The following is a 27,091-nucleotide window of genomic DNA, read 5'->3' on the forward strand; positions in this document are numbered from 1 at the left end:
GTCCCTGAGGTCGAGCCCCAGGATGTCGCTCCCCGGGCAGGGCACCCGGCGGTGCGGCGCGGGCCCATGCGCCCATCCTCCGGGCGGGAAGACTGGGGCTCCCCGGCGCTCCGGAGGGCCCCGTCGGGCGGGGCGCGCCCCTGGGGCTCGGGCTCCTGGCCCCCGAGGCCGGGAGGGGGGGTCGCCGCGGTCACAGCCCCCCAGGGCGCACGCACGGCGCCCCCGGAGCTCGGGGTGGGGACCGGGGGGGCGGCGGCCGCGGGCCCGGGGCGCGCTGGCGGGAGGGGAGGGGAGGGGAGGGGAGGGGAGGGGAGGGGAGGGGAGGGGAGGGGAGGGCGGAGGGGCCCGTGTGCGCGCCCGGGCCGGGGGCCGCCCCGCGCTCCGCCCGCGCCCCCCGTCCCCGTCCCCGCGCCCGCCCGCCCGCCCGCGCGCTCCCCGCGCTCCCCGCGCTCCCCGCGCCCGCGCCCCCCGCGCGCTCCCTCCCTCCCTCCCCCTCCCTCTGCAAACGGCGGATCCCGACCTGCTCGGAGTCAGCGCAGAGCGAGGCAGCCGCGGCAGCAGCAGCACCAGCCGCCCGAGCCGGCCGCCGCCGCAGCCCCGAGATGTGCCGCCCCGCCTGCTGGGTCGTCTTCTCCGCCACCACCGCGCTGCTCTTCATCCCAGGTGCCGGGAGGGGGGCGCGGGGGGGACGGACCTGCGGACCGCGGGCCGCGGACCCACGGACCCACGGACGGACTGCGCGCGCCCCGCCCGCCGCGGGAGCTGGGTTCGAGAGCTGCCCCCGCCGCCGCCGTAGCCGCCGCGCGGCCCGAGCCCTGAACCCGCGGGGCCTCCGGGCGGGAGGCGGGGGGGGGGGGCTCACCTGACCCGCCGAGACCCCCCCTGCCGCGGGCCGCTGTGTCCGCGACCTCCCTGCGGGGCCGCGTCCTTCCCGGCCTCCCCTCCTCTCCTTACCCTTCCACCAAATGGGCAGATGGTGCCGCTGGAGCCCAGGGTCCCCGCGTCTGCGCGCGCCCCACCTGGGAACTGGGACTGCCCCCCCCGGGAGGGCTGGGGGGTCCGGGTCTACCTGCGTCTCCTCCGCACCTTGCCTGCACCCCCCCCCCCCCCCCCCCCCCCCCAGTGATTTAGATGTGGTCCCACCTAGCGCGGCGGTGACTTGCTTGGGGAAAACAAATCTGCGGCGACACACAGGTAAGATGCTGCAATCCTCCCCGAATGAGCTTAGTGGAAGTGTTGCAAAACCCAACACGTTTTCCTAGATTTGGTGATTGCACGCGCGCCGCTGGCGAGCAGACGCCTGAACGCCTGCAGGCTTCCTTCAAACAATGCTGAGGGTCTGGCTCCGCGGGCAGGGGTTTTGGGCAGCATCAAAGGGTCTGCGGGGTTTCTGGGCAAAACCCCCACCCCCTGGGATTCCCTTTTTCCCTTCTTTCCCCCACATCGAGGTACATGCTTTTGGGTAAACACTAGCTTGGATGTGCAACCCCACACGTATGCACACACACACACACACACACACACAAATCCTGGGATTCTGAAACCTTCCGTGTCCTGATATTAGGCAGATCACACAATTTTATATTTCTATATTGAGGATCACTCGGCTCTGGTTTTTTTTTAAATTTATTATTATTCTCAGGAAATGAGAACCCTGAGTATTCCTAAATCTACCAGAGGGGAAAAATAGAAAAATGAAAGTTTGCCGGGGAGAAAGAAGAGAGAAGTGACTTTAAAAAAAAAAAGAGAAGAAATTCCTCGCATGATGTTTTTTTTTCTGACGCTTTTTAAAAATCGTGTTTTCCCTGTGGCAGAGCTGGGCTCTGAATTGCCGTGTCGCCGGCTGTTCCGTAGGCTGAGAAGTTCAGAGAGCGGGCGCAGGCTTTCTCCTTCCGGATGCCAGGCGGGTGGAGGGTCTGCGGGTTCAGGGGGGCGAGGCAGGGCAGGCCTGGGCGCTCAGTACCCACTGCAGCCTGGTAGGGGGAGCCAGGTGGGCGCTTTGGGTGCACCGTGTGGCAAGACAAACTTTCCTGTGCGTGCAAGTCCCCTGAGTGCCAGGCGGCCGCGGGGCCTCCCTGTGCTGGGGGCTCCCTCCCTGTGCGGGGCCCAGGCGGGCAGGGCCCCCACCCCAAGGGCTCTCGGCTGTGGGCTCGCTCTTCTCCCGGCAGGACTCAGAAAATCCCGCCTCGGGAGGGGGTGGCGAGCCCGGCCAGCTGAAGCTGCATTGCAGTGCACCCCGGAGGAGTCAGGGTGCCGCCTCCCTCTGGAGGTCCCGCGGCACCTGCACCTGCCACCCACCGCTTGCCTGGGGGTGTGGACCTGGCCCTGGAGAAGCCTCCGGCCTTGGCCGTGGCGCCCGCCAGCGTGGGCTGTGGAGGCCGGGGCAGAGCCCGGGAGCCTGGGCCGCTCAGGTGCTAAGGGTGCCCGAGGGCGCCTGCGAGGCCGCCCAGGGAGCGGGAAGGCGTGCGGCAGGGCCCCGGGGAGCCTAGCCAGGCCCTGGAGCTCCAGTAGCGCCCGCTCCCTGGACTCCTTCCCGCCTCTCGCACTTCCTTCCTCAGGTTCTTAGACTCTTTCTTTGTTTCAAAGGATGCTTTTTCTCCCACCGGGGTTAATGCCGCCTTCTTAGCCACCTGCTTTTCGTCGTGTCTAAAGGCGGAGGCTAAGGTCACGGTGAAGCCCCGATGCCCCTTGACTCTGTCGCTTTCTACGGCTTGGCAACCGCATCGCATCCCAGGATAATTCTAAGGCTGATGTTGTGTCTTGGCGCCTTCCAGGGGGAGACCGATGGCCATAAATTGCTTTTCTAGCCTGCATCTCGGGGATGGGAAAGGCGGTCACAAGTGGAAACTAGAATGACACCCCTCCACACCCCCGACCCCCACCCAAGACGGGGAGAGGGCCTTGGTTGACAGTGTAAGAGTCACGCCCTGGCTCAAGACCTTGCTGAGCCCGGGAGCCTTGGGGGCCTGGGTAGCAGGAGGGATGGGTCTGTGCCGGGGGCCCGGGAGCTTTGGGGGTGCTGGGTAGGAGGACAGATGGGCCTGTACCAGAGGCCTTGCTGATCTGGGGCCAGGCACTTTGTGGAAAGATGAGTTACTTGGGGGAGGGAGCCCTGAGAAGCCTGGAGGAAAGGACATTTGCATCTCAATCCCTAATCCCGGGTCAGGTTGGGGGCGGGTTGGGCACAGGGCAGGGGAACCAGATTGAACCCAGAATCCCTGCCCACGTGCCAGAACCGTCCAAAGCGCCATAAGGCCTAAGTGTCCAGGCCTGTAGCCCTGACTAGAAACCCGCCTCGGCCTGCCTTTTCCTCTCCGTCTGAGCCCCGGCGGGATGGCCCTGGGCTGGGGTGGGAGGTGTTGCTGTGCTTGGCGGCCTAGGCTCCGCTCCCTGGAGCTCAGCAAGCCCCTCCTTTCTTTCAAGTTCAGACAGTTGTGCCCCCCCCCCCGCCCCCCTCCCCTTGGCCGCCCTGCTTGCCCCTTGGTGCGTGACCCTAAGCAGGGCAGTTGGCCACGCGCGTCCCCATCTACCTGCCTGGACCCAGTTGGTTCCCACGCACGGGTGTGTGGGCGCGCACTCACGGCCACGGCCACGTCTTCCGTTCCTCCATCAGGCCTGGTCTGAAGGCCCTGGACTCGCGTGGACAGCTCCGTGAGGCATGCGGCTCCTGCCCCGCATGCGCCTTCTCTGTCTGCCCGGAGGGACGAGCCCTGGGCCTTGGGCTCTTCAGGCTGGACTGCTTAGCTTTGGGGTGCAGCTTCCGTGAAGCCTTTCCCATCCCGGAGCCCGTCACCCGCTGGGGGCTGAGGAGCTGCCTAAGGCTGCCTGGCGAGCTGGGGGGCCCAGGAGGAGAGCCCGGGGCACGGAGACTCCCAGCCCGCAGCCCCACCGTAGGTTACAGGCAAGGTGCGGACAAGGACTGAGCATCAGCTGTGATCAAGGCCTGGTCACGATTTGGCCAGTCGCCCCTGTGGCCCTCAGTCCCTTATACATGATGGACACGTTAATAAGGTCGGACTGCACGCTGTCGGTGCTTGGCACCAGCCCCGTAGCAACAGCAGGCCTGGGAAGGAGACCTGTCGGTGGCCTCCTAAAGTGGCTTTCTCGGTGGCCGGGAGCCAGGCGGCGTTGCCCAACCTGAGGTTAATCGGAGCTCACAGATAACTTGAGGTCCCCGTGGGTGGCTTCGGACCTGTCTGCTCTGTGCTGTCTGTCATTCTGAGGACCTTCTGCATGTCCCCGTAGCCTGGGAAATCACAGAAGGAGGCTCTTGAGGCCGTTGGCACTGGCCTGGGTTTGTGATGTAGCAGCTCTGGGCCTGGGCCTCGCGCGGCAGCCGCTGACAGCTGCACCCGTGCTCGTCCGTGTCCCAAACCCGCGTCACGGGGCAGAGTGACAGTCCCCGGACGTGGGACTCCCTGTAAGCCTCCAAGAGCATGAGCAGTGGGGGGCTGAGGCTCCGGAGCTCCTTGAGGTTCTCTGGCTGGCCCAAGATGCTCTCTTGAGTCTCAGCCCACCGGTAGAACGGGTCCTGGCGATACCCGCCGCTCGCTTCCAGGTGGACCAGAGTGGCCCACGGTGCGAGTGGTGTGAAAACAAGTTGAACGTTTCTGAGTTCTTGTCATTCGAAACCCAAACCAACGCACCTCACTGCAGTCGCTTGGCAAGAGGGCAGAGAGAGGCCTGCTCAGAGGAGGGGGTGAGAAGGGCCACCAAGGCCAGACCAGTTCACCTGTGTCCCTGTCTTTACCACAGTGATGAAAATCAGCCGAATATAGTTCATCCACTCATTTATCCGGGAAGACAGGTTCTAATTAAACAAAATTTATTAAGTAAGATACTTTCCTGCCCCAAGAAACATAGATCCAGTAAAACAGGGAGTTGTTCCACATCTGCCTTTCCGACTTGCAGTGAGACGCATGTGGCGCCCTCCGTGGAGCGCAGGGGCCTTGGTGTCCCCGCCCTGGGAGACCCGGCCCCCGGAACATTGCTGCGTGGCCCCGGGGGCTGCTGTGCACACGCACCTGTTGATCCGCCCCGGGAGGTGCTGGGGGGCCCGTCCCCCGTGGCCCGGGTGCCGTGGCCTTCCTGTGCCTGGCTCGCTGCGGGGGGGCCCGTGGCCTGCTGCCACCTGCTTGCAGCTGCCTGGGCCGGGGACAGAGGACAGAGGGGGAGCAGGCCTGGCTATTCCTGTCAGTGAGCTTCAGCGTCAGCCCGCAGATGGCCTGCGGCTGCTGACCAGCCAGGCTAGTAGGAGCCGTGCGTGTTCGCGCCTCTGGATGCGGATCGGCTCCCTCCAGATGCAGGGGCTGTGCGGGCGCCGGGGAGGAGACAGGTTGATATCGCCGCGAGCGGCTTGCTCTGCCCTCCCACTCGGTCCGGCCCTGCGCTAGACACCAGCTCCTGAGGACATTTGTCCCTTTTGCCTCTTTGTGCCGCTGGTGGGAGGCTGAGACTTGGGCCTGAAGGCGGGGCCGGGCACGGGTCCCACGCCACTTGGCAGGTTCCCGTGCCCTCAGCTCTGCACTGGAGGCCGTGGGGCAGGTAGGCCTTGGGGCGAAATCCAGAGAACTTCCAAGGACGGAGCCAAATGAGATCCTATAAGCCGAGACAAACTTTAAGACCATTTGCTTACTGCTGCCTTCCTGTCGGTGCAAATACACATCCCCTGCTCTCCCACCCTCCTTTCCTCATGTCAGCGACACACACACACACACACACACACACACACACTCACTACCCTCAGAATCACGTATACAACTTGGGAAAGGAGGCAAGCCCCTTCCTCTCCTCATCCATCACCGCCCTTTCAGGTCCCCCCCACTCCGCCGTGGCCTCCAGGCCCGGTGCTGACCCCAGAGGGGGGGGTGCACTGGGGGCAGGACACAGAGCCATGACCAGGCGTGTGTGAGTGCTTCCCCCTAGTGACGCAGGGACCTGCACAGGGTCCCGCCCGCCTCTGTGCCCCAGAGCCCATGCTGGAGGCAGGTCTGCGCTTGTTTGCTATCATCTCCCTCCCACCCAGACCCCTTGGTGCTGAGACGCTAGGGACTCCCCTCTAGTCACTAGACGAACTTAATTAAATGTTTGCAAAATGCTCTGAGACACCCCTGGGCAATGTGCTGGGTTAGTGCGGAGCATTATCATTATGATGCAGGCACATTCCCTTTAATGAGCAGAGATGCTGTGCAGAGAGACCCCTGGAAAGGCCAAGATGAATCGATGCATTAGGACACAGGCCATTGATTGGAATGGCTGCTTGTATGTTTGTGGGGGATGATGAGTGACAGTCAGATGACAAACTCCAATCCAACGTGGAGAAAACCACGTTTGGCATTTCAAGGCACAGAGTCTCTGAAATGGCCCGAGTGGCCATTTTTGAGCCTTTATTCCCAGGGACTTTTCACAGGCTTTACCATTCACGGGCGTTTGCTTAGTGCTCATACTAAGAATAACGATGGTCCCAAGCTTTATGGTTTACCTGGAGAATTTGGCCTCCTTTGTTCTTCAAAGTCACTGTGACGTAGGTCAGGCACATACTGCCCAATTCCGATCTGATCTTTGCTTAAAACTCGAGGTAGACTTCTGGTTGCCTTTAGAATAGAGTCCAAAGTATTCAACATGGTCCACCGGCCATGAGCAGCCCCTGGTCTCATATATTCTCCCCTCACACCTCTCTCCCCTTCCAGCTTGTGGCTCTAATAACTGCTCTGGACTTGCTCAGTTCCCCAAATGCACCATGTTCTTTCTTTCTTCAAGGGCTGCATCTGTGAGGTTACCTGAGCCTGGAAAAACTCTGATCCTCTTATCATGCTGTTTCTGGCTAAACTTTCATTCCATCCTTCAGGGCTCAGCTTAAATATTGCTTCCCAGGAGAGCAGAGCATTCTCCATGCTCTAAACTAGGTTAGATCTCCCTCTTTATTATGCAAGTCCATGACACCAGGTTTCTTCCAACACTGTGAGTCTGTATATTTTAAAGTAATTCTTTTTTTTTTTTTTTTTAGTTCTCTTTTCTTCCCTAGACCATGGCCCATAGGGGTAGGGAACACATCTGTTTGTCGTCCAGCATACCCTCCGTGCCTAGCACAGTGGCACTTATTAAACACGTGCTCCAAAAGTATTTGTTGATTGGATGAGTGAGTGCATGAATTGAATGGACAAATGAGCAGGTAATCAGCCAAGGTCACACAAATACCAAGTGTCAGCTTATCTACTCAATCATTCTGTTCCATCCCACTGAATGCTCAAAGGCATCTGGGACCCTGGGTCTCAGCCTGCCCATCCACTTCCCCATCTGCAGAGTGAGGACAGAGAAGCATGGAGATGCGCTCTGCTAATGGGAGATGGAAATGTGCAAAGAATGCTTATAATGATTACTCACTCCAGTGTTCATGCTTGTCAATAAACACCAGCTCCGAGCTACCAACCAAACACACACAGCAGCTCAGAAGTGGAGCTGCGTGTTTCCAGATCTCACATCACATGTTGCGACAGACACGACTGACAGTGAGAGTTGTTCCATAAACACAGATGTGGGCTCTGATGTGGGCTATTGGTTTAATGCAGACCCAGATTACTTAGCAGATCTAATCAGGATGTCTGTTGACATGGCCCCAATTATTTGAAACATAGAGTCATGCCCGCAGTGCCAAGAAGTGTGCACTGTACTGATAGAAGGAGGAATTGTGTTGTTCACAAAAAGTAAAATGTTGGGTCATGGGTAGGAAGATGCTATTAGTGTAGGAGTGAGTTGTTTGAGCAAGTGATAGCCATCAAATGGGTCGATGTTCGTATGGGAAAGGTATAAAGGGGCTCAATGGATCTGAAGAAATTGACCAAGGTCTTTCTCATTTCTTGCACCCGGTCCTTTTTTGTAGCCTTGCCGATTTCAGACCCACCATTTCATGGCTGTGGGATTGGGAACAGCAAGGATCCTGTGTTGTTCATCTTGGAGTGCACTAAGTGCCAAGCACGTTAGCTTATTTGACGTGTTATTTATTGAGTGATTACCATGTGGCAAGCACTCTGCTAGGCACTGGGAGTGTGATACCTGAACAAGGATTTTTATGGTTCCTGTTCTTGTGAACTTGACAGTCTAGTGAGTGAGGCAGACACGCATCAAATAAATACCCGTAGGGTTGTAAATCACAACTGAGATAATAAGGCTTTGGAAGGTGGAAGCGTATGCTGCTACAATTGCCAGTAAGGAGGCCTAATCTTGCCAGGGAGGCCAGGGAAGGCTTTCCCATGAAAGAGACAACTGGGATGAGATCTGAAGGATGAAGAGTGAAAGTATCCAGACCCAAGGGAGGGGGCAGAGTGAACCAGACATGGAGAGACAACACGGTGGAAAGAATCAGAGGACATTCTACTCGGCTGGGGTGGAGAGGGAGTGAGGGTGGTGCAAGGTAAGATGAGAGAGCTGGGAAGGGGTCAGAAGGTGCAACCCCACCTCCTACCCCAAAGGTCATGTTCATTGTTTTGGTCTTTACTCTAGAAGTGATGGAATATCACTGATTGACTCATGTGGTGGGAGTGAAGATCACGAATGGATTAGAGGTGAGCAAACACGGAAGGAGGGAGGCCAGTGCGAGGCCACCACAGTAGGTCAGATGGTAAATGGCTGGCGGTGGATGGAACAGGGAGACGGGGATGACTTGAGGACCTTTAAGGGAATGTCACAGGTGTGTCTTATATGTTTGAAGAATCGAATCTAAAAGTAAACCCACACTAAGCCCTTGGAGGAGCATTGAGAAGAGTACCAGTCCTCGAATTCCTGCTTGCATGCCATCTCCTTCTGTTTAGGTGTAATCTTGCTGCAAGATAAAGAATAGACTCTTTTTGGAAATTCCTTCATTTCTGGAAGTCTAATAATTTCAGCTCCTTAACTGGTATCCTCTCAAGGGTTTAATGGGGAAGCTTAAGATTGTATCACTCAACTCCCCAATCCATCAGAAGGATTGTGAAGAGCTCTAGTTATGTTAACTGCTAGATTCTGCCCCTGATTATTTCCTCCGGGAAGAAATCAGGCATTTTAGAGGAATTTTGATTGGACTTGAGTGATTTTTGGGCATGAAGATACAACCATTTTCCAAATATTATCATGATGATAGGAAAGAATGCATGACCTCTCCCCAAGATCAACCACCTGGATAAATTACAATAATCTACTTTGAAAAGTATAGGTCATTGGCACTGAGAGGGCCTCTGGAGGTGGCCTAATTCATTCCTTTCATCTTATCGATGAGGACACTGAGGCAAAGGGATTCCAAGTACCTTATTCAAGGTCACATTATCAGATGGTGACTGAGCCAATGTTTGAACACAGAGTTTTCAATAACCTGTGTTCATAGCCTGCCCGGTGTCATTTCAGCGTGAGAGTGAAGGGCCGAGCTGAACTTTGTCCCCCCTGCTCATACACTATTGGAAAATGAACTTGTAACCTTGGCCACTACTCTGTTTCCCTGAAGCTCTCTCATCTTAGTGCACAAAGAACATCGTGGAACAGGGCAACTCCACAGTATCTTTTGCCCAACGATTAAGGTGAGGGGTCAAGAAACAAAAGAGAAGCCTTGTCCTTTTCAGAGGCTTTCTCATACTTTGAAGGACCTTTGTAACTGAACTGGGAGATGTCTTACAATCAGTCGTTTCTTGATATGCAGAATGATATCTGCTGAGGGTAGTACATTATCAAATTTCAGATATGTGTCCACCTGACTTGCTTGGCCTAGACACTATGAAAAGCGACTGCCTTGATCATTACTATACCATCAAAATATCTATTTTAAACTTAACTATTTGGTCTTGGCTCTGAACTAAGCAAAAGAAACTCCACACTGAGAATGCCTGAGTCTCTATATTAATGATTCATGTTTAAATGGTGACTCGCAGCGCACAAAGCACATCATGTACATCCTAACTATCCTGTATGCTAGTGAATGAAAGAGCCAAAATGTCCCGTTCTCTTTGCTTCCCCACCCCTACACTATCACACTGCCTTCACAATGGACAACATGGGCATGGGTGCAATCAAAACAATAGGCTCAAAACAGCTGTAGACAAATGCAGAATGGAAAGCAAGAGTTCAAAGATACGCCAGATACGGCCAAGGGTGAATGCAATGATGTATGGAAGATGGTAGGATTGCTAAAACATGAGGGTGGTAGGGCCAAGCACCTATGGGCGTTTCTGTTTCTAGGGAGATAGGCCTAAAGAAGCCTTTGGCTTCTCTGAACAAGCCAATCTTGTTCTTTTGAACAGCCCAATGCCAAGGGATTTCCCGCTCTCCTCAAAGAAAGGAAAATGTTGGAAGAGAGAATGTGGCAGATGGAAATAGCCCGTCAGCCTACGGGCTCCAAGGGAAGTTGGAGTTTCCTTGGGAGTCCCCCTGGCTTTATCCCATGGAGGAGAGAATGCCCAGTCTTACTTGGCACCGGGGTAGATGCCTCTTTGGGTGAGGCCCAGATGGGAAGGGACGATGAAAACCACTATCAGGATTCTGTATCTTTCCCTGATGGGCCTTACCCTCTTTTTGTTTGGGGCAGAGTCTTGGGAGTAAAAGGGAACTGCCTTACAATTGCTATCAATTTAGCCCCTGTGGTGTCCATGAAGACTGGACAGCTTCTTTATTATGACTTGGATGACTGTTTCTTCCCTTGTTTCTTCTAAATTATTTGTTTCTGAAGTAGGCAGTTCTCTACCATTACCTTATGGGAGCTCATAAAAGCACTGACCTAGCAAGCAAAAAGACATGGCCTTGTCCTTGCATTTATGAACTGGATGGCCTTGGGCAAGTGGTTCAACCTCCCCAAGACTCTTAATCCTCTTTGTAAAACAGGAAAAAAGAACGGCTTTTCTTACTTCCCAGGGTGGCTGGAAGGGTGGTAAGAAATGCCTGATAGATGTGCTCTCTTGGAAATGCTCTACAGCTCCAGGTTGCCAGGTCTTATTGCATCACTTGGGTTGGCCATTTCTGTTCTGGGCATTTCTCTCTTCTTTTTCTGTGTCAATGTCCTTACTCCTGATTTTCTGTCTTGCTCTGACTGTCATGGGTTATGGTTATAATCGGCAGTGGAGCACATACCAAATTGCCTGTAACATTTGTTTTGGAGAAGGAGACCTATTTCAGGGAACTCCTGCATTCACTTCTCTAGTCTTGAAGTAATGTTTGGTTGGTTTTTCCTTTTTGCCATAGAGACCACTGGTAAGTGCTTTGTGTTTCCCCAGCTGAGTTACTCTGGCCCTGCTGAAAACATGAAGTCTGCTTTTTGTGTTGGGATTAAAGATACCCAGATGGGGTTGAGAAGAGCTCTAGCATGGAGCCCAAAGTCAGGGAAAAAAAAAAAGGGGCTCTTAAGTCCTGTGAGTGCCAGGCGTGGGGTGATGACCCCCACCTCCTAGACATGCTATCACAACTTAAACTAGAATTTCAGGGAGCAGTGCATTAATGAAGAAAATACTTTTGTGGGAAGAGGGATCCTCTTTGGCTCCTCTAAACACATACTGGAGACGGGATTGACTTCTTCCTCAGATGGGCTGATTAGTAAATCCCTAGAAATTAGATTCCTCTTTGCCCAGGCCTGAGGGGAAACTATACAGCATCTCAGGTCCCCACAGACCCATGCAGCCTATGCTGGGCTGAATCCAGAATGAGATCCACTGATTCATTCTGTTGCTTGGGTGACAGAAAGAGGGTAATCTCCTGAGTCACACACCTGTCTTAAAACCCTGCCCTAACCTGACGTGCTCAGCTTAAGTAGCCTCAGAAAAAGAAAAAGACCCAGCTTGAGCGGAGGTGGTGGAGTGGCCCACAGTTCTGAAAAGGGCTCTTGAGACCAAGAATCCCCTAAGTACACTGCGCTTGATAAGTCTTCCTGTCCGTGTTGCTGGACTGTCTTCTGAGTAGCTACAGCCTGTGGACCTTGACGAGAAGTAGGCCCCTGGAGTAGAGTAGAGCTTGCCCAAACCTTAACCACATTCTGAGTCTTTGTCTCATCTGGGGTAAGGTAGGGCACTGCTCTGGCTCCCTTTTGGAACTAGAAGAAAATCATTTTTCATTGGATTTTAATATCTATAAAGATCTATGGAGCAGCTTTGGATGGGCAGACTCAGAGAGGGGGGGCTGCACCCTATAGCTTTGATTTTGGACCGTTCGGTTCCCAGCTCCCAGCCCTGGGTCTCCCTCATGTGCATCCGAAGCTGTGTTGACATGGTCAAGTTCCACAGAAACACTGGATGCCCCTTTAGAAGCCAGTCAGCCAGGGCAGAGCATGAAAGTCAGGCATATCTGCTTACAGATTGGAGGTACAGAGAACCATTGACATTTTCACAGGTTAGACTTCCAGATGCGCTATTAAACTCCACGTGCCTGCGAGGGCCACACGTACCAAAAAAGGGAGCAAAATCAGATTTTATGTTGTGGTTGAAGAGTAGAAGTCATGGAAGAGAGTTCAGGGGAACGGGGGGGGGGGGGGGGGAAGTCAGAGATGCATAATAGTTTTTTTCCCCCTGTACATGAATCCTACGTTCTCTATTCCTTTTTATTTTCAATTCTCCATGACGACATTTTTCTACTGTCTTTTGATGATGGCACCTGGGAAGAGGGTGACTATGATAGATTTTTTTCAATGAAAAGAAAGCCCTCCAGTGTAGCTTATCTGTCTGTTGTAGCTCCCAGACGTTGGTCACAGGGTTTGCTTAGCTATGGCAGATCTCTCGGGCCTGTGATTGGACTTCATTTTGCTCAAAGACATGGAGACACCAGAAATCTTTTAGGTACTCTCTCAAAAGTCTTCAAGGATTGAAGACTTCATTGAACATTTGGGGGTAGATGGCAGGGCCAGTGTGAAGCCAGGGAGCAAGTGTCAGAGCTAGAAGGAGAGTTAGAAGAAAGCGGATCTAGGCATTGTTGAAAGTCAAAGACAAGGAGGGATAAAGATGGAGCCTCAGACCCACCCAAACCAGAGGGTGCAGCGACAGAGGCAGAGGCAGAGGAGGAGACAGCCACCCAGCCAGTGGAGCTGATAATGCCTCCGGGAGAAGGAAATCCGCCCCGAGGATGTTGCTGCCTCAGAGCACAGTGCCTTCCTTCCCCATGTCAGGTGCTGTAGGGTGACTTTCAGCCACTGGGGGAGACACCTCTGTGGGCAGACTCCTGCCCGAGGCATCAGAGGGCGAGCCCTGCAGCTCAGTAACATCAAAGACCTTAAGGGGGTAAGCACAGTGCATTTGGGTGATGTGCAACAGCTGCCTGCCTGCCAGCCTGCCCGGCTTACCGCCACCCAGAAGTGCACCTCACTCCGTACCTCCTCCGGATTAATCGTTTCTGCGAGGAAGTTAACCACCCTCCTCTTCTTGGTTAAGCTTTATTCTTTTGTCCAAAGCCTACAGGTTTGGTTGTAGCTAAGTAGGTGGGACTCTATCCCCCATTCTCTGAAAAAAAAAGAAGAAGTAATCTCTTTTTGCTTTTGAAGGTTGTGTCTCTGTAACATCAGAAGCAGAAATGTCATGGGACTCCACTTTGGAGCGTGAGAGGAAAGTATTGCTTCCTGGACCTGTGGTCTTCTAACAGCCTGGGATGTTAGAAATAGAAGGGGATTTAAGAACTCTGTAGTCTTCCTTGCTAATCTGGTAGGTGACGCTTTCCCCTGGGGACACCCTTGCTTGTTCCCTCCCTGCACTCACCTATGGCTACAAGTGTCCTTTTAAAAGCTGCCATCGTTATTCATCTACTCAGTTCTGCTAGGAAAATCCTCCAATCTCCAATCCCCTCTTCAGAAATACTTTACTCTTGCCTAGGATGCTTCCCCTGCTCAGTTCTATTGCCTGGCTCTTTCATAGCTGTTTGGACTCTTCACGCTGATGGCTTTGCTCAGGAGCTTGCTCAGCTCTAATTAGTTTTCTTCCCCCAAGATGATGCCTCTCCGATCACGTCCTGCAGCTCCATATCCTGCTGCCTATGGTGTTCTATTTGTGTTGTTCGGAGCCCTAAGGTTCTGCAGCAGCTAAGTGGGTGGGAGTCTATTCCCTACTCCCTGACTGCAGCTGCCCTTAGCAACCAGAGTAGCTTCACCTTCACGTGTTTTGTACCATCCCTTTTTGCTATTAAAAAAAAAAAAAATTAAGACCCACTGTATTATCATTGGTCTCTGAACTTCTTTGTTTTAAAGCATGTACACACAATGCATTTGTTTATGTAGAAATGAGAATATGTTGCTGCTCATATGGGATGACTAAAAACATAAGACAAAAAAGAATGAAGACAGGAATGCTAATATTCCTTTCCTTCACATCATTGTAACATTCAGACCCTCCACGGGGGTGAGCACCACGTTGAAGCCCACTGCACTAGGTCGTACTATGTCCTTGGGGTTAGAATCCAGACAGAAACGTCAAATCGCCCTTGGCAAAAATGCTTCTAATGGCTCAGCTCTGGTTGCTTCTCTCTCGGACTTAGAATGGGGATGTGTCCTTGGCCACAGATCACTCTGGATATTGGTACAATACGGTTGCTATGGAAGACCCCATCCTGGAGCAACTGCGATGTTCTTCAACAATGCTATTGTGGTTAAAAAAATTAGTTACATGTCAGTGGATACAGACCACTATCAGGAATATTCTCTTGTTTATCCAAAAATGCTATTGAAGGGAAATAAATGCAAAATAATCTTTAGAAAGAGAAAAAGCTGAAGACAAGGACCAACCATTCCAAGTGCTCATGCTTCTGTATTTCCAGAGTTCTCGCCGAGTCCTTCTGTGCCAGCTCTTCTGCAAGGACCACCTACTGTAGAGACACTGGGGTCCTAGCTTTCCTGATTTAGCTTGAGAAGTACCTCTTCCTCTGAGGAAAAATCCAGCAGAGGTAGAGTTAAAAGAGATATTTTTAGCCGTAGTAATGCACATACACAGAAAGGACTAATGATAAGGAGAATTGGGAAGGACACTCTTTCCTGAGCGTAGTTTTTATCCTCAGGCAACTGAAGTCTTGTCCCGGTGTGGGTGGCAGCCATGAGAACGTGTCATTCAGATCTTTGGCTACAGTAAATATGATTGACCAAGTATCCAGCCTCTGCTGTCTCAAGCCCATTGCTGGGTTGCCTTTGAGGCCATGTTTCTCCAGGCAGTGCCCTCAGCCAGTGGCGAAGTGGCGTAGAGGTACTAGGTCAGGTCCATTCTTGGTCCTGCTGGTCAGCTTTGATGTGAGGCTCCCCAAGGGCCTTGCCAACATTTTCTTAGACCCACAGGGCATTCTCTGCTTCCACCAGACTTGCTGCCTATCCCCTCCCACCCCACTGCCACCCCATGAACAGCTCACTAGGGATCAGACTGGCGCTGCAGTCTGTTGGCTCTCCCAGGCTTGCCCACTTCCATTTCCATTTTCTCTCACATGTGTTTCCCCTAATAAATGTCTTGCACATTTAGTCCTGCCTTGTTGTCTGGTTCTTGGAGGACCCAGGCTAACGCGGCGCTGCTGGGCTGACAGAGCTAACTAGGTGTGCAAGCCAATGTTTTGCTCCACATTCTAAACCTTCCTAGTTTGATGTTATACCATCCATCCCACTCTGTGGAGCTGAGCTAGGACGCATGGGCAGCACTGTGAGATCTGTGCAGTTTTCAATACCAGTAGAAACTTGCTTTCTGGGGGACTCTCCTCGGCAGAATCCAGGAGCCCTTCTCCTTGGAGGCCCTACTCTGACTCTGGAGTAAATAGGACATTTTTTTAAACGTGTCTCTGAAAATTTATCACCTGGGTTCCTGGCTTTTCTAAACTGATAATAAAGATGTTTCCTTTCTCCCTTGACATAGTTTAAGTCCATTTGGAAATCCAACCCACACCTTACATCCATTCCTCATTTTCCTAGTTCGTTATCTGGAACGCATTGACTATGCAACTCATAAAGCTGGTTCAACCTTCTAGTAATGCTTCAGTTTGTAATTGTTATGGTTTTGTCTTAGCTTCTCAACCTTGCTTTTCTTAATGGCCCCATTGCCTGTTTTTTTAATGTTGGCACTATTGACATTTTAGGCAGGATACTTCTTTGTTGTGAGACTGTCCATGTGTTGTGGGACCTGTAGCAGCATCCCTGCCCACCTCTATCCATCAGATGCCAGTAGCACCTCTTGATTTGTGACAGTCAAAAATGTCTCTAGACATAGACTAAAGTCCCTTGGGGAACAAAGTTGCTCCCAGTTGAATTACTGGGAATCACAGTTCTGTGATTTTAAGTGGTCAGTGCAGTATCCTAGCAACCCCTCTAACTTATGTCAGTTATCTTTCCTACAGTTAATGAAAGATGGACTTCTCTTCTTATTTCATAGGCCTGCACCTCAGACCTATTCTGGTTTCAAATCCGTGAGAAGCTTCTAGTTATCAGTTTTTGTTTCACTGAAAATTTTATCCCTCCAGAACCTGTAAATCAGGTTACCAACTTCTTCATCTGTGCCACGTGCTCTCTGAGAATACTTTACAGGAATGGTTAACAAAAGGAAGATATTTGATAATAATACTGTTAGACATAATAGTAGGCTTGTTCTCTGGGACGGTCCTTATGGATTAAAACAGATATGAACAATCTAAGCCATAACTATATTATTGGTCAATTTAGCTGGACCGACTCTCTCATGGAGCACACAATTTTTATTAGCCAAACTGTCCCAGCAACTTTTCTTTAGGGCAGAATCAGGTTTTAGGCTATTAGCTTGAGGGTGGTCAGGAGTGAGAGCAACAGCCCAGACACGGTTCCTGTGCACAGAGACTTAAAACTAAAATGAAACACAATATCTAGAAATTAGTGTATGTAGATGATGGGTAGACCTGCGTACAGTTGTGGCAGTGGAGTTTTGAGATCAATTGAAAGTATTGTGTCAATCTGAAAATAAAGGAATCGCCTACAAATTAAGAAGGGAGAAGGATGCTAGATATTAAAAAAAAACACAACCAAAAAACCCTTGACTAGAATTTCTGGGTTACTTAATGGAAAGGAGGGGTCTTTGGCAGAATATGGACAGTCCTGCCCACAATAATTTTGGTAACAGGGAATGTCAAGAGCTCCAGGTGAGGAGGAGACACAGGTAGGGTGGAATGGAACTGACAGAAACGAAGTAGGGATGTTTGATGGATCCCTCTCTCGTTTTCCCCTTTGGGAGTGACCTGTAGCCCAAAGCATCGAACCCATATTTAAGAGGTCATTTGTCTTAGGGCTCCAAACCTAAGCCCAAATGCCTCCCTTTTAAGTAACTATTGCAGGAAGTATATGTGACAATTATTTAACCTTCCCTGTACTGGTTTCTCATTTGCATGCAAGCCTCTTATGACCCCTATTTGCAAACGCCCGGCAATGCTGGAGCGCTTAAGATCGTTGCAGATGCCAAATGATGTGATCTATTACTACAGCTCTGAGATATCTTTCTTATGGTCTTGACCAGTCTTGAGGCATCTCTATCTTGCAGGATGTGCTCTCCAATTCCCTGTTGCAGAATCCTTTACAGCCCTAGCGGGATTTGTTGTGGAAGGACTGACCCTTTGGGATTCTGAATCACATCTTTCTTTCTATATTCAGCTGGCCCTGCTGGCCTGATTTCTCTGCTGCTATGTTGTTGACAACAATAATTTTAGAAGCTAAACTGTTAATTTCTGGGATCGAGCTTAGCGATTAGGATCTTTTCAAGAACCATTATAAATGCCAGATTTGGTTTAGGTAAAAGCTATTCCTTGTGAAACTCCACACACAATTAGTGATTCTACAAGGTCATTTGGGTAACTGGCACTGGTTGAGCCCTTACTTACTCTCTATCAGGCACTAGTGGCTCAGTATAGCAAGATGACTAAGCCAAGGTCACGGTCCTTGAGTGCTCCACTCAGAAGAGGCAGTCCTGTAAACAAACACATTGCAGTGTGGTACCTCTGCAGTCTTCTGCATAAACCATCTTATGAAAGCATTTAAAGAAGGAAGAAACCTGGTCTCTCCGTTTCCTCAGGGAGGCTTCCCAGAGTTGGGGATGTTCGAGATGAGGTTTTAAAGGAGTGGAGAATTACTTTGTGGAGAAGCTGACCAAAAGTTCCATTAACCATATGCATTGATGTCTGGGAATTGACTGGGAAATAGGAAGTAGGAGGTGAAGCGGTGAGAGAGAGGTAGGGGAATAATCTAAGCCCTCCTCCAAAGTGCAGTGTTAAGAAAATGGCAGGGCTTTGTAATCCAAGCAATAATGTCCTCACTGTGTTGTGGATTTAGTTTGTATGATTTAAATGTCAAAAAAATGCATGATGGTGCTGGTGAAACCTCAACTTTTAATAACTACACAAGTTTCTCAATGTCCATGTTATGAATAGAGTCAAAGGTGTAAACAACCTCCTCCCCTCACCTTTTTTTAATGTCCTGGACTTCACACATTATCAGAGGCATGGTGCGTTTCTCCTCAGATTCTTCTATTTTGTTTCCTTCAAGGTAGACTTGCAGCCTCTAGGTTTATACATTCCAGAAAGCAGGACAAGTAATATTCAATTCTTCTTTATGCCTTGAAGGGTTTGTTTTAATTGCAAGGTATGCTCAAATTTCAGGATAAAGGTATATTTGATTGCTCATTGAATTCTCAGAAATGGATTTACATGGCTATTGCTCTTTAACAACATTCACAAATATTGTGGGGACCTAGCAAGAGTCAAGCACTGTTCTAAGACTTTGGGATTCATCAGCGAATAAAACAGAGACTCCCGCTTCTGGGAAGCTTATGTACTGGTGGGGGAATCAGATAATGAACAATAGATGTCGGACTTAGGTGCATGTTATAGTATGTTAGAAGACTGGAAATAACGTAGAAAAAAGAAAAGTACAGCAGAGTATGGAGACCAGCTTGGAATACTGGGGAAGAGAGTTGTGGTTTTAAACAGGGCAGCAGGGTAAGGTTCATTGACAACGGCCTAAGTCAGCAGAGACTGGAGCAAGGGAGGGGATTTGCCATGAGGATACCTTGAAGGAAAGAGCCTTCCAGGTGGAAGCACTGTTTATTGCAAAGCCCCCACCATGCAAGTGGAGTCTTACTGGGCCTATTCAAAAAACAGCAAGAAGGCAGGTGGAGTAAGCAATGTGGAGTAAGCAAATGGAAAGTAGTAGGAGATGGCAGCTGGAGCAATAATGGGGGACCCAATTATATGAACCTTGTACTTCTCTCTAAGGAGTTTGGCTTTTTCTCTGAGTTAGGTGAAGAGATTTTCCAGATTTTCGAGCAGGGGAGTAACATGACCTTAATTTGTCTAAAAGGATAATTCTGAATGCTGAAGGGTAGATGTAGGCAGACCAGTCAGGGGCTATGGACGTAATCAAAGCAAAGGATAATGGTGTTTTGAGCTAGGGTGATAGCAGGTGAGGCAACAGAAGCAGATTCTGGCTCTATGTTGAAGGCAGAGCTACCAGGCTGGCATATTGAATATGATATAAGACAGAGTAGATCCAAGGGGCACACTATATTCTTTTAACTGAACAGCTGGAAGGATAAAGTTGACATCAACTGTGATGGAAATGTATGGGTGGAACAGGATTTGGGGGAAGGACCAGTTTATTTAGCACACATTGAACCTTGCATGTCTATGTAACATGCAGAGAAGGCAGTTGGGTATAATGAGTTTGGGATGCATGGGAAGGGCATGCACAACCTATCTGGGGCCAGAGGTCTACATTTGGCATGTAGATGATGTTTAAAGTCACAAGGCTAAATGATCATCCAGGGAAGGAACAGAGAGAGAGAAGAGAAGAGTTCCAGACGCTAAGCTCTGGGAAACTTCAAAATTATAAGAGGTCGAGGAAGTGATTACATAGAAACATGAAGAGTTCATCTCTGATAACATGTGGGTAGGCTAGTAAATGGGTCAAGGCAACACCCAATAGATAAGTGACATGCAAGCCTCATTAGGCACAAAATTCTTGATCACATGTCATTCCAAATCACTGCAGTGTACAGTGACGTTATTCAGGTACAGACCCCATCCATAAATAAGTATTTAATACTAGGGCATGAAGGGAAGCCTGATCTAGGGGATGAGAAGCCTATATCTACAAATATTGAACATCACAAAGGATGTTAAGATCATTGAAGCCAAACAAATGAGGGGACTCCTGTCTCAGGTAAACTTATCTAACCAGGTTCACCCAACAACCTGCAGGACTATCAGGTGCAGAAATGAGGTCTAATTGTTCCCCGTTCAGAGCACTTTCCTCCCCACCATCTTCCCACTCGCTGAGAGTCTGCTATAGATCATCCCCAAGAAATAATATTGTGAAAATATTGTGAAATAATATTCTGAAAGTCTTTCTTCTCCACCTGGAGCAGCCAGGCTTTGAACCACAAACACAAACGAGGGTCTTCCAGGCTGTTGGTCTTGGGCTACGCAACCTTGCATCTTGCAGATGTGAATTCCTGCTCAGTGACTAGCTTAGAGCAGGTTGGATGACTGCACAGATCCATACCTGTTTTTTAAAGGTGTAAAATTATAAGCAAACCTTTGCCAGAATTCCTTATGTAAGAACTTCTCCATGTAGCTCCAAGCGCTTTTCTTGTAGTCAGGAGTGTGGCCAGGGTGTCTGGTCTGGAGAATGCATGTGGACATGAGGTAGGTCCCAACAGCCTTCAAGAGGAGCACCCAGGAGGTGGTGCCCCACATGTAAAGGGCACTCAGTGGACACTTACTGAATAAGTGTCCTAACGGGTAGCTCCATCTAGGAGAAACATCTTAGGTAAGCAGGTTAACGGGAGGAGGAAATCGGCAGTGTTGCCGATTACCCGTACGCCCCTGGGCACCTTCTTAACCTCTCTGTGGCTTAGTGTTTCTGCCTAGAAATGAGATTGGAGCTGCTGACTTAGATCAATGGGAGAAGGTTAATTGAAAGCAGTCATAGAAAGCATAGAAGAGGATTTCAAGACAATCTGTAAACGCTGAACGGCATTGTTCCCGCTGCCAAATTGAAGAAAGGGGCTTTGGGTAAGTCAGGAAGGAAGCGTGGGGCAGCACAGCCTCCTTGTGTCTGTCCTGTCCTCCTGACTGCATGGTGGTGGGGTGATGCCAAGCAAGAGGTGGAAAGCCCACCAAGCCTCCGCCTCCCACTTCAGAAGCCCTTAGCTCTTTCCTTGCCGTTGGGTGTGTGCCCAGTTGCATCCAGCAAGGAGGGAAGAGGCTGCTGACACAGGCAGATGAGATCTGTGGTGTAAAGCCACAGGAGAGATGTCATTTGACAGCTCTCTCCACAATTGTATCCCTTCTTCCCATTCTTCGCTGTGATTAGGAGTCTGGGGCCAGATCCTTACTAAGCCAGACAGAGGATCACTTCAACCCCAGCTGGCCCCATGAGCTGATTCCTGTGGATCGAATGTGCAGTGTGGAGTCAGATTAGTCAGGGTCAGGTCTGCTGAGCTTGCAGGCATCTCTCTCCAAGAGCATGAGACCTTTTTTTAAAATGGCCTCACCCACTTCCTATAGGAAACTGTGGGCAGAAGTTCCCCTGGATCATTATGCAGAAAGTGGACACAAAGGCTCCCAGACGATGCCAATGGATTGAATGGATCTTGCTCCTCAAAGTGTGCTTCCCTGACCAGCAGCATAGAAGTGAAGAATCTTGAGTTCACTCCAGGCTTACCCCACCTCTCCAATCTCAACCCAAAGCCCAGCCCAAATACATTTTCTTCCCAGCAGCCTTTCGTGGCCACTTTACCCAGTAAGAACCTCCTTCCCTCTGACCTCCCAGAGCAATGGTTCTCACTGTAGCTGTACATCAGAATCACCTGGGGGAACGTGAAGACCACCTAGAGGCCCACCGAAGCCCTGCTCCCTAAGATTTTGATGTGATTGGTCAGGATAGGACATCAGATCTTAGTATTTTTTAAAAGCTCCCCTGGTGATCCTAATATCACCAGTTGGGAAAAACTGTGTTAGAGCATACATTATCAGCCCTGACTCATTTGGGATTTTAATGATTTACTCTCTCGACAATCTCTTTTAAAAATCTCTTTATCTTGTCTCTATAATTAGAGAGTCAGCTACTTGGGAACAGGGATCCTCTCCTGTTTTCCCAGAGTGAATACACCCTTGGCGCCGTGCAAGGAGCAATAGGAATGAGGATCTCTGAACTCTACTTTCCTGGTGGTGCCTGGCTGTGTGACCTTGGGGGGGCAGGGGGCACTGGACTTAGCCTCAAATCATGGACAAAAGAAGGTTGCACTAGATGATCCCTTAAGGTGCTTGCCGGCTCTGATGTTTTGTAATTCTAATGAGCACTCCGAAAATGGGGATTGATTGCAGCCAGCCCACTGCCTTGGAGCCTGGTGTTTGACCCATTTTAGCAGGTTGTTGCCTTCCTGCAGCTCCACAGGAGTAAGATGCTGGTGCTTTTCACCTCTGGAGATGTGTCTTCTCAGCTGGATATTGGACCTTTCGTGAGGTCACTTCTACTAAGCCTTGTTCCAGTCCGTGGTGTTGCTCAGTCTGCACTGCAGTGAACAATCGATCAGGCCCTCAGAGTGGACTAGGATGGCAGTAGAAGAGATCTCCTCTGTCCCGACTCCCACACTGCGGAGCAAAGGGAAAATAGGCACGGTATTTAAATCAACATTCACAGGTTAAAGAAGGGAAGTGGGAGAAGGACCCATAGATGCAGGGACCAAAAAAAAAAAAAAAAAAAAGAATCGGAGAAGTCAGATGCCTGCTGGTTTTGGAGGGAAGCAAGTGGGTGCGTGGAGACACTCTGGGAACTATAGACGCGAGTGGAGAAACCTGCTCCATCCAGAGAACGGCCCCACTCCCTAGCCCTGTCACCTTCGGAGGCATGCACAAAATTCATTCTCTGGCCCCCGGCTCCAGCACAAAACACATGGACGGTGGCATTTGCACATGCTGATTAAACAGTAACTACTCTGCGGATTCCAGAATAAAAATTTTTTGTTTATATGGTTAGGACAATGCCTCTTGCAGGAGCTGTTGTCTCAGTTAATCAGAGATGGTGGTACCACCGTACTGTGGCTTCTGCTAGCCAACGCTTCCTTCCCATTCCTGCCTTCCCACGCGGTCCTCCTAGGATCCTTATCTCCGGCTTATCTGAAATTAAAAAAAAAAAAAGTATTGCTAACCCGTTCACACATTTCCTGGGGGATCGTGATGACAGAGCAGGTAAAGGAACAGGAAGTCAAAGGTAGAAAGACCAACTCCTGCTGCAGATGGTGCTGGAAGCTTTGGGAAGTAGTGAGCTCATGTCAGCAAAGCCCTCTGAGCTATTGCTCATTACTGAGGCTCTTCTTATGTACCAAGCTATTTGCAGACATTTGGGAATTAACCCTCTCACAGCTCTAGCGGAGTGCTTGGCTCTGCTCTTTAAGACTTAAAGTGATTCCAAATCTGAAGTAAACTTAGAGTTAAGATACGTGGCTGTTAGTCCCTCTTTGCTATGGATTGTGGGAAATTAGACAAGACACTTTCTTTGCTGGGGTCTCGGTTCCTTCAGATTGTAGGAAGAAGCGGCGATTTCTGCCTTTGTAATCCGCGGGATTTTTATGTGGGTCCTGAGTGCTATGGATGGAGAGAGAATTTAGAGCACGGGAAGGAATATGCTAATCTAAGATGTTATTATTCTATCATTGTGCTTCCAGTTGGGTTGGTTCATACTCATTAGAGAGGCTTATTTTGTGTTCGGTGAAAACAATGGTCCCTAATCTCAAAGAGGCAGAAAATGGTGCCAATTTCCAATCAATAGGTAGTGGTCCCATGGTCCACTCTGCTCAGTGGGAAGGAGGCCCATGGTTGGTTAGCAATGCCTGTGGAGGGTGTGTGGAGAGGAAGCCCAGTAGGAATTCAACACGCTGGGTCGCCATTCCCAAAGGGGCAGGCTCCTTGTGGCTCTCATGGGGGAGGCGGGGGAGGGGAGTGATGATGGCAGTTCGGGTTAATGTCCCTTTTCCAAGGATGCAAGAGAAGGATTCTGTTCTCTTCCTTTTTGGGCATCAGTACATCATTACTTGTTAGGGCTAATGTGTGTAAGACTGGGGAGGACATTAAAGGCAAATTTCCATTGGTGGGAATGAGAAACTCAGTAGGTAGATGGTATGTGACTGGAACCAGATTTCTGGTATCAAGTTCATGGTGTCAGCAGGAACTGGGGGCTGGTGAAATAAACAGAGAAGAGTGAGGGGTCAGAGGGCAGCTGGGGTAAAGTGGCAGAGTAAGTGCGTTGGGAGATGAGCCCGTGTGGATGGTAGGAGGCTCCTGGGGTAGGCGCTGAGCTTCAGTAGGACGGAGTCGTGATCAGAGTCTCTGTGTCCCACACCTGGGGCCCTTCCTTACGGAAGATCTGCTCTCTGGCTCAGGCTCACACTCTGGAGAAAACCAGGAGCTGCCCCGCGAAGACCTTTCTGTCCCTGGTCAAGAGCAGTTACCCCTCTGCCCGGAGGGGTTTGCTGCCCCCTTCTCTTCAAGGGCCATCTTAAGACAGTATGTGTCCCCAAAAGACCATTTCTTTATTCCTTCCTACTAGAAGGGAAGCTCTTAGCAGATCCCCAAGATGATGCTGTTACTTTCTCATTTTCCTAGAGACGGAATTCAGGGGTTCGGGGAGGGTAAGCCCTTCCCCAGGCCATGCCGGGCTCGGCCGTGCTCACCCGGCCCGTGGCTCAGTCACCGCGCTCCTTACATTTATCTTTCCTCCTCCTTAGGGGGTGTCTCAACCTTTCTTAGTCTGTCACATGTAAGGTCCCTGTTGGCCATTTTTGCTTCTGTATTTTAATGGTTTGGACTAATTTCCACTTTATTTTTGTATTTATTTTAACACAATCACTTATAATGAGGCTAATGACATTTCGTCTCCATGGTGGCGCATTTTAATTTGGTCTCGGAAATGTCAAAGCGATCAGGCAATTTGGTATCTCAAAAACACGCAACGTGGCAGGGACAATAGACTGTTCTCTCCGCCGCTCCATCGCCCTTGCTGTGGCCTAGCTCCGGGCCCCCCACCCCCCGTCCCACGGGCCACACCCCCGCCGCAGGGGCAGGGACAAGGGGCGCGGGCTCCCCCGACACACTTTGCGGCAAGCGCAGCTGAGGCGGGGAGTCAGGTCTGGGCGCCCGCACTGTCTGCATGAGGGCAGGAAGCGGCCCGGTTCTCCTGGTGCCGTGCTCGTATCGCTCCTTTGCGTCCGTCCGTCTCAGCTTTCTCTTGAGCCTCCCTACGGCCATCTCTCCTGACTTTCCAGATCTTTCCTTTAGGATGCGGGTGGCTGATGTCTTTTCGTGACTACATAGCTTGGGCTTTGTGGGCCTCATAAGGCCTTTACTTCATATGCTTCTTCCTCTTTTTACAACCCCTTACATGGGTAAAAACCGTTCTTAGCTTACAAGCCGCGTGAGTTGTCAGGTAATCTTGGATTTGGGGGTGCTTAGGGAAAGTTTTAGGAGTATTGGGATGAGGACTTGAACACAGGTCCTTTCCAGCGTGGGGTTAATTTGAGATCGGCCTGTAAAACAGCCCTGAGAGTTGCCTGAGCCAAGGTGGTAAGTTCTCCGATGGCGCGAGTAGCTAGCTCGGCTCCACAGACAGGGGCGATGTTAGGTTTGTTGGAAATGTAGGGTTCAGGGCTTGAGGGACTCTCCTAGGAAGCCCGTGATGTCCCACGTTTGTCCAAAAACAACCAGTTCATGCCCGGATCTGCATTTGGAGGCCCCTGGCTCTGGACTTGTGGCCCCTCCTCCAGCCCGGGGTGCCAGCGCTGCCTCTGGGCACTGCCTCGGAGGGAAGGGGGAAGGCAGAAGAGGGAAAGGGGAGAGGGGAGAAGGGGTTAGGGGGGAAGGGGAAAGGGGAAAGGGGGAGGGGAGAAGGCAGAAGAGGGGAAGGGGAGGGAGTGAGGAAGGGGAAAAGGGGGAAGAGGGGAAGGGGAAGGAAAGAAGGGGAAAGAAAGGGAGGGGGAGGGGAGGACGTGCAGAGTGTCCTGGTGGCGCAGGGCCCCGCTCAGCCCCACCAGCAGCTCCGCTGCTGAGGCCTACTGAGGCCGAGGTGCGAGGGGGCGCCAGCCGGTGGAGCCAGTGGAGGGGAGAGGCCGGGTGGGGGGGGGGGCACCTCACCGGGAGGTTGGGGAGGTCATGGCCTGGCCTGGAGAAGGACCCTTTGTGGCTTCCCTGCCGGGGGGCCTGGGGCATCTTGCAGACCCTGCGGCAGCATGCACCCCCCCCATCCTGCTCCTGCCCCATTGGCTGTTGCCCGTTGCACACCTTGTGGGGCAGCTGTGGGCCGTGGAGGCCGCAGGCGGTGTCTGCAGGCTGCCAGGTTGTCCTGCTGCGGCGGCCGCGGCAACCACGGCTGCAGAGCTGGCTGCCCACCTGCCTGCTGAGAAGCTTCTGGAAGGCCGGCCTCACGCTCTGCCCTGGGCCTGGGCTGCAGGGACAGAGTGACGGTCTCTGCGGGGCATTGGAGTCCACAGCCCAGGTGTCCGAGGTCGAGGCCGGGCCCAGCCCAGGTATCCGAGATCCAACCCAGATGTCTGTGGTTGAGGCTGGGCCCAGCCCAGGTGTCGGAGCCAGAGCTGCCCAGACCTGAAGGTAGAAAGTACTGCATCCGGATTGCTGCAGCTCTAGGAGGGGTGGGGGGACAGGATGGTGGCCCCGGCTTGCCCAGGTGATGGGCTCAGGTGCTGACCACGCACAACTCAGGGGTCGTGGGCATGCATTCCCTGCACATGACTGACAGCTGGGTCTGGGCACCTGGGAAGAAGGGTGCAGCCCCTTGACAGGCTGGGGGACACTGGGTCCAGCAGTGGAGCCTCTGGACTCCACGTCGGGGGACCTGAGATCCACTTCTTCCCTGAAGGTGACGTGACTTTGATCCTCAGAGGGCGGAAGAGGCATTTATACTCCCCTGGTCCCATTGGCTTATATGTCTTGGGGGTGTGTGGGTGGATTCAGGCTGCACCCACGGAGCCGCCCTCCATCAGGCCTGAGGCTGCTGTGCTTGCGTGCCCCCGCACCCCTCCCGAGCTGCCCTCCTCCTTACCCAGGGAGCTGGTCCCCTCACTGGGGAGACAGCCAGCAGGGCGCACTGTGCTGGCCCGGGCACTGGCCGGCCACC

At 51.5% G+C, this 27,091-nt stretch overlaps 1 protein-coding gene across 4 annotated transcripts in view; it reads left to right on the forward strand.

Moving 5' to 3' along the window:
* The first annotated feature begins 402 nt into the window (after nucleotides 1-402).
* Nucleotides 403-27,091, forward strand: part of OPCML (opioid binding protein/cell adhesion molecule like) — a 1,085,346-nt gene continuing 1,058,657 nt past the window's right edge. For 2 of the 4 annotated variants that reach the window (XM_072729304.1, XM_072729307.1), the window contains exon 1: nucleotides 403-663. In XM_072729304.1, the coding sequence (XP_072585405.1) occupies nucleotides 603-663 (61 nt within the window). In that variant the 5' untranslated portion in view covers nucleotides 403-602. The remainder of the gene's footprint in view (nucleotides 664-27,091) is intronic. The other 2 variants (XM_072729308.1, XM_072729306.1) reach the window with 1 other exon arrangement.

Source organism: Vulpes vulpes, chromosome 12 (assembly GCF_048418805.1).
Source record: "Vulpes vulpes isolate BD-2025 chromosome 12, VulVul3, whole genome shotgun sequence".
Taxonomy (NCBI): domain Eukaryota; kingdom Metazoa; phylum Chordata; class Mammalia; order Carnivora; family Canidae; genus Vulpes; species Vulpes vulpes.